This window comes from Podarcis muralis, chromosome 2 (assembly GCF_964188315.1).
Source record: "Podarcis muralis chromosome 2, rPodMur119.hap1.1, whole genome shotgun sequence".
Classification (NCBI taxonomy): Eukaryota; Metazoa; Chordata; class Lepidosauria; order Squamata; family Lacertidae; genus Podarcis; species Podarcis muralis.
Window position 1 is genome coordinate 82,232,690 of NC_135656.1, and position 7,402 is coordinate 82,240,091.

General features: G+C 39.3%; 1 protein-coding gene across 1 annotated transcript; it reads right to left on the reverse strand.

The window, feature by feature from the left end:
* Positions 1 to 217: 217 nt before the first annotated feature.
* Positions 218 to 6,792, reverse strand: HESX1 (HESX homeobox 1). The gene is made up of 4 exons (XM_028719104.2): positions 4,328 to 6,792; positions 3,921 to 4,120; positions 3,496 to 3,597; positions 218 to 2,012 (listed from the first exon to the last, which is right to left on the reverse strand). Exons 1-4 carry the CDS (start codon positions 4,515 to 4,517, stop codon positions 1,914 to 1,916), a joined length of 591 nt encoding a protein of 196 aa, XP_028574937.2. The 5' UTR covers positions 4,518 to 6,792; the 3' UTR covers positions 218 to 1,913.
* Positions 6,793 to 7,402: the final 610 nt, after the last annotated feature.

Sequence of the window (7,402 nt, forward strand, 5' to 3'; positions counted from 1 at the left end):
GAACTGTTTAAAGGTCAATATCAGCACTTTAAACTCCCCTGGAAACTAACAGGCAATGCATCTGCTACAGTATAAAATACAAACAACATGGTTTCTAAAAGGTGTGGGGAGGGAAGCAGGTATTTATGATATAGCCAAAGTTGTGTTCATTCTGAGAATGACGGGACGTGCACTGCCTTTCTTTTTTTTTTTTTTAAAGATATTTATTAAAGTTTCAAACAATAAAACAAGCTTCACAAAACAGGATAAAAAAAAGAAAAAAACACCATCACAATCAATCCAAAAAACAGAAAAGCACAGTCAAAAACCCATCATACAAAGCAAAAGAAAAAAGACATAAAAAAGACATTAAAAAAAAGAACCAGTTTCTTAGATATTGTTCTCGTAATCCTCCTTCCAGACTCCCTCGCATCTCCCTTTTCTGTGTTCCCTTTTACACAATCTTATTCAGCAATGCCTCACCTTCTTTCAAATCTTATTTCATATTATACATTTCAACTATTATGCCTCCAGTTTTTCCCCATTTTTTCATTTTATTTAAGTTTGGCATAATATTATTCTGACTTCACCTTTGTTCTGTAAACCATTTTTTACATACTCCTTTCCATTATATCACTAATACCATATTATCTTTATATCCCGCATCATTCTAACATTCATACAATTTACAATGCTTTTGCAAGTAGTCTTTAAATTTCTTCCAGTCCTCTTCCACTAGCTCTTCTCCCAGGTCTTGGATTCTGCCAGTCATTTCTGCCTTTCTACCCTCTGAAAAATCAGCTGGGTTGTAGTTATTGCAGACTGGCAAATCTTGGCATATATACACACGGAGCTGAAATGGTTCCAAAAAACCAACAAAGGGATCATCGCAGGAGCAATCTGTTTCCTGAGGAAAGTGGGAAGGTACAAAATGCTCACTCTCCCTCCCCAGGGATTGATCTTGCAAAGATTCCCATAATATGATATATGTTGGTTTCATATGTGAATGTCATTTTCTTCTTTCCATGAAGTTCCCACCAAGCAGAGACACATAGACACAAAGTGGGATGCCGCTGCATAAGATCCCTGCAAAAAGCCTTTTTTAAGTCAATAGCCACCATCGCCCAATGAACATTTGCACATCTCTGGATCATAGTAGGAAACATAGCAGAAAAGATTCAAATCTTACAGAGAGAAATGCTTCTGCCAGAACAGGATTCCCTGCAGCTGTCTGTACTTAGCTTCTCATGTGGATCCTTTGGATTTTATAGTGCAGGCCCCATACATACACAGCTTCCTGAGGGCCAGAGACACAGCTGTAAGGAAAACTGAGCTACAGAATTGTATGCAAAGCCTCCTTGATGTATGTAGCCCTCCAGATGTTGGCCTCAATGTCCCATTATGCCTGACCATCGGTCATGCTGGCTGGGGATGATGGGAGTTGGAGTCCAACAATATCTGGAAAGTCACAGCTTCTCCGCCCCGTTGTATGTTTAGTCCTCACAATTTACAATGATGCATCACTACCTCCTTTGGTTAGTTATCTGCAAAAATAGCTCCCCCCCTTTCCCCTGAAAATAAGTCGTTAGAGAAAATGTCCCCCTCCCCTTAGTAATAGGAATAATGCTACAATAGTATTTACAGGGATAGAGAACCTGTGGCCCTCCAGATGTTGTTGGGCTCTAAGTCCCATCATGCCTGATGCTACCTGAGGCTGATGGGAGGTGGAGTCCCATAACATCTGGAGAGCCGCAAGTTCCCCATCTTTGATCACCATTTATTTTCCTTCGCAAAATCATTCTTCTCCTTCAGAACTAGTTGACTAACATCCAAGCAAATTGGTAACGTTATAATTCCTCGATAAGAGTTTGCAGTTTATGAACGCTTCATATCACGCTTCAGCACTACACTAGTGTATTGGGTGGGTGATTCTATTATTTTATCATGTTTTGAGATAAATTGTTTTTCACCATTAGAAACTGAGATTCTCTGTGGGATCTCTTCAGCTTTGCCCGGCGATTCTGGAACCAGATCTGAAATTGTTCAAAAAAAAGGTACGCTTGTTACAGATCAACCATCTTTATAGCACCACTTAAAGGAAAGGGCTATGTTGGAAAATGAAGCGTCAGTGTACAACCACATACAGTGGCACCTCAGGTTAAGAACTTAATCCGTTCCGGAGGTCCGTACTTAACCTGAAACTGTTCTTAACCTGAAGCACCACTTTAGCTAATGGGGCCTCCTGCTGCTGCACCGCCAGAGCATGATTTCTGTTCTCATCCTGAAGCAAAGTTCTTAACCTGAAGCACTATTTCTGGGTTAGCAGAGTCTGTAACCTGAAGCGTCTGTAAGCTGAAGCGTATGTAACCTGAGGTACCACTGTACTAACATAAAATATTGCCACTGTGAGAACAGGATGGTGGAACAGATGGGCCTTTGGCCTGATGCAGCAGGGCTCTCCTCATGTTCTTTGAGCTATGACATACCCAATCTGGGTGCTAGATTGAAATGAACATTTTGTAGATAAATGAGAGAAGAAAACTTGTGGAATGGCTGCATTTGGTGATTGGTTTTAGGAAATCAGACTGTCACAATCTCTGATACGGATCTATCCAGACTTCTAAGCTACTAGAAAGTGCTGGCCGTGGATGCTTGGCCATCCACTGCAGTCCACAAAAGAGACCTGACTTTTTACAGCATTAAATGATGCAGTTAAAACAAAGATAAAAGTCCATCATCAGCACCTGAAGCAGAGTCAGAAAGAATTCTGAACAGCATCCAAAACAAGTTGCAACCAGGTCAGAAAATACAAATTATGTCCACTTAGTAAGACATAACTTCAGTCTGTTTGAAGGCAGATAAAACAAAGTTGTTTAAAATTATGTGGAATTTTAAATCAAATGTTGAATAGTAAGTCTAAGATTGCTAAATGCACCTTAATCGTTTTGTAGTTATAACCAATCCTATTTTAAGTTTCTCATTCCACTTAAACAGAAGTTTGAAAATCGTACAGCACCCAATCCCATGCATGTTTACTCAGAAGAAAGCCCCACTGTGTTCAATGGAGCCTACTCCCTGGCAAGCATGCTTAGAATTGTAGCCTTAGTTTTTGCTGATATAAATTCCTAATATAATCATAATTTTACATTCTCTTGCAATCCTAAGCACACTTACTTGGGAGTAAAGATCATTGAATTCTGTATGAGTTACCTCTCACTATACAATCAAGACATCACATTTCCAAGTCTTAAATCCTGGCAACATACATGCTTTTGGGTTAAATAAAATGCATTTCTTTTATAGTAAGTTTATATTTAGGCAAATATATGTGGAGTTAGGGAGTGCAAATATATGCAGTGTCCAGTTTTCTCCTATAAAGTGCTCCAAAGGCAATCCCAAAACAGTAGGAGTCAGAATCTCTGCAGTTAATTATTATTTCCAAGCACTGCGAGATCTGCTAAGCAGACATACATACATGATCACAGAAAGATTCAAATAATGGTGTTCAAAAGATACCTGGATCCTGTCTTCATCTAAATCTAATTTTTGAGCTAGTTCTTCTCTAACATCAATCCCAGGATAAGAGTTCACTCTGAAAACATTTTCCAGTACTTCAATCTAAGGAGAATAAAGAGGAAAATTATTATTTCTTTATTGTTCACCGCAGTAAAAAATAAAGTTGAATCGCCTGATAAAAACTTAAGTCAGATTCTAAACTTAAATACAAATCAACAGTAATCAAGTAAGCTATTTTGAACAACATTGATGATTACATGTTAACATCTATATGCATTTTTATTCAGTAAATGAATGATTGTACAGACTTTTGTGAAACAGGCATTTCTGGATTCTTGCTAATAAATACCCTCTTACTAAACAATGCCCCAAGCAAAACATCCATTCTTAGATTTATGAATAGGTTAAATGTACTCAATCCCTACCTGGCTTCGAGTGAATGCAGTTCTTGGCCTCCTACCTCTGTACCAACTCAATTCCCTTTTGTAAGAAAGCTTTTCATTGACTGCAAAATAGTTTTCACATTTCCGAACCCTTTCTTCTGCCTCTGGGTAGCTGATCGCATTAAACAATGGGATTGCATAGGAAATGGCAGGAAACCGTAGACAAGGGTTGCAATCCTCTCCTGAAAAGTCACAAATGCAGTGTTTTAATACCATGAAATGTTGGGTTATACATTTCAAACCTAAGAAAGACAAAACTGAAAGATAACCTGATTTTTTTTCCTTTACAGCTTATTTAATGGATGCACACTGCTTGTTAATTATCTTTTTTAAAGCCCTGAACTCAGGTTAAAAAGTTAAGAAAACAGAAATGAAGGTTTCCCTCTTACCTAAATCACTGCATTTATCCATCCATGGCCTGTGTGGCTTTGCAGCAGTTATGCCATCTTTTTTCCGCTCTAACCCCAAAATGCTTTCAATGGAAAATGAACAAGATGCTTTTTTGCTTTCTCCAAGATTGGAATTGTCCTGATGATTGTGAGAAGTTTCATTAAGAGGACAGAGTGATCTGCTTGCCATTCTTGTACTGTCAACCTAGGTACCAAATGCACCATAGTTCAGGTTTTTCTTTCCCAGTTCCTCCTTATAGCTTTGTTGACAAGGGGGTTGGATTCGCCACGTCATTAATTAAAATCTTTTATTAGAAAGTTTTAGCATGTCAATGAAGATTCTCCCACCAAGAGGCACGAGGAGTTAATTGTTTATTTGTTTGCAAGTAATTAGCAACTAATGGTGACACCAGGGGGGGCACCAAGAGGGACAAAAAGTGTTATCTCGTCTAACCAGAGCATCAGACTTAACTTTCTCAAAAGAACCAGCACACAAATATAGCACTTCTCTTTTATTTGAAATCATTAATGTATAAAATCAGGTTTCTTAAAAAAAATAACATTCTAATGGACTCCACTTACCTAAACATAACAGCATGATAGGAAACCAGTCAAGTAATAAGTAATCTCATTTAAGTGAATTTTCTTCCAATGAAATTTTAAAAATAATCTCTTAATGCTATTAGGGTAATCCTGATGAAAAAGCTTCTGTTTTTTCATATGCATATGTAATAGTGAACATGGTCAATAATATAACAATGGTGTTTGGCATAAGGCACACTGCAATGGGTTGGCAATGTTGTCAGAGCTCAGTGTAATTGTCTTCCAAGAGCATGGATTAGTTAACAGGAATTGTTGAACTAAGTAGTTTGAAAAGGTAGAAATTTGTTTGCTTCTACCCAGCCCCCAGCACTTGTATTATGCTGATGTAATTTTATGCTGATATTCTAAGAGGAGCCCAACAAATACTTGTACAAAACTTTGGAGAACAATCCCAGTGAAATCAAGAGCAGAGGAACCTTTTGTTTTAAAAAAGCAGGATTGCACCCTGTATGCTACTGTTGCTTAGAGGGGATGGGGGTATTTAACATTAGTAAGTCTCATAGTATACCCACTGGAATCAGTTATTTTCCATTAGTTTCAGTGCAAGTTGCAAAGTACACCTTTTTATCTCAGAATCTGTTATGGATGGTGTCTTGTCTGATGGTGTCTTGTCTTGCAACTCCTGCAGTCAAGATGGTGCCAAACATATTGTTCTGCTTTCCTTTGGACCACATCCAGTGGCGGAGCTTCATGCGCGTCCCAGGGGTGTTGCGCCCAGCGTGGGCAGAGGGGCAGCCGCGATGGCACCCCACTGGGATCGCACTGCTAGGGATGGTGTGCTCCCCCCGCACTCCTCTTCCTCCGCCAGTGACCACATCAGTGAAGCTGGGTGGGGGTCTTGTCATCTGGGTAGCCCAGGACCTCCATATACACTGCCCAACCTTGTGTCCAGGAGTTGCTTTTATGTGCTAAGTCAATTGGAATTTAAGTACAGTATCATAAATAATTAGTTTTTGCTATCCTAGTTTTTATAACGAACTAAAGCAAAAACATGGGTGGTGCTGTGGTCTAAACCACTGAGCCTAGGGCTTGCCGATCGGAAGGTCGGTGGTTTGAATCCCTGCGACGGGGTGAGCTCCCATTGCTCGGTCCCTGCTCCTGCCAACCTAGCAGTTCGAAAGCATGTCAAAGTGCAAGTAGATAAATAGGTACCACTCCGGCGGGGAGGTAAACGTCGTTTCCATATGTTGCTCTGGTTTCACCAGAAGTCGCTTAGTCATGCTGGCCACATGAACCGGAAAAACTGTCTGCGGACAAAGCTCTTTCGGCCAGTAAAGCGAGATGAACACCGCAACCCCAGAGTCGTCTGCAACTGGACTTAACTGTCAGGGGTCCTTTACCTTTTTAAAGCATATAAAAGAAGGTTTGAAGTTAAATACATTTATTAAATGCATCAGTACTGTTTATCTTTGGGCTATTGTATTTTTTCCAATAAAGTATGAATGGGAAACTCAGTTTCATCTCTGGACTCCACAACCTTACTGTCAGAAAGTTCTTCCTGATGTTTGGCTGGAATCTCCTTTCTTGTAAGTTGAATCCATTGGCTTGGGTCCTACCTCCAGAGCAGGAGAAAACAAGCTTGCTCCATCTTCATTGTGACAGCTCTTTAGATATTTGAGATGGCTATCAAATCTCCTCTCAGTCTCTTTTCTAAGCTAAACATACCCAACTCCTTAACCATTCTTCATAAGGCTTAGTTTCCAGACCATTGATTGTCTTGATTGCCCTCCTCTGAACACATTCCAGCTTGTCAATATCCTTCTTAAATTGTGGCACCCAGAACTGGACACAGTATAAATAATAATAATAAAAATAATAATTGATCATTTATACCCCGCCCATCTGGTTGGGTTTACCCAGCCACTCTGTGTTTTTGTTTTTTTTTTGAAATAAAATTTTATTAGTTTTTCACAAGTAAAAAAGAAACAAAGCAAAAACATAAACAAACACAAGATCGACTTCCCCGTACCACCCCTTTTCTGCATTCTTGTTTCAAGATTTTTCAGCAACCCTTTCGTAATAAACTTGTTTATATTTCATAGATTTAACTTCCATAAGTTATTAATACAACTGTAGTTCTTTATCTCTTATTGCCCTGAGCCCCTAATTTTCCAAATTACAACAGTTTTTAAGATAAACTTTGAATTTGTTCCAATCTTCATCCACCGCCTCTTTCCCCCGGTCTCGAATTCTGCCAGTCATCTCTGCCAGTCCTATATAGTCAATCACCTTCGTCTGCCATTCTTCCAACGTGGGTAAATCTTGCGTCTTCCAATACTTTGCTAGAAGGATTCTTGCTGCTGTTGTGGCATACATAAAAAATGTCCTATCCTTCTTTGGCACCATTTGGCCCACCATGCCCAAGAGAAAGGCTTCTGGTTTTTTAATAAAGGTTCTCTTCAGAACTTTTTTAATTTCATTATAGATCATTTCCCAGAAAGCCTTAATCTTCGGGCAGGTCCACCAAAGGTG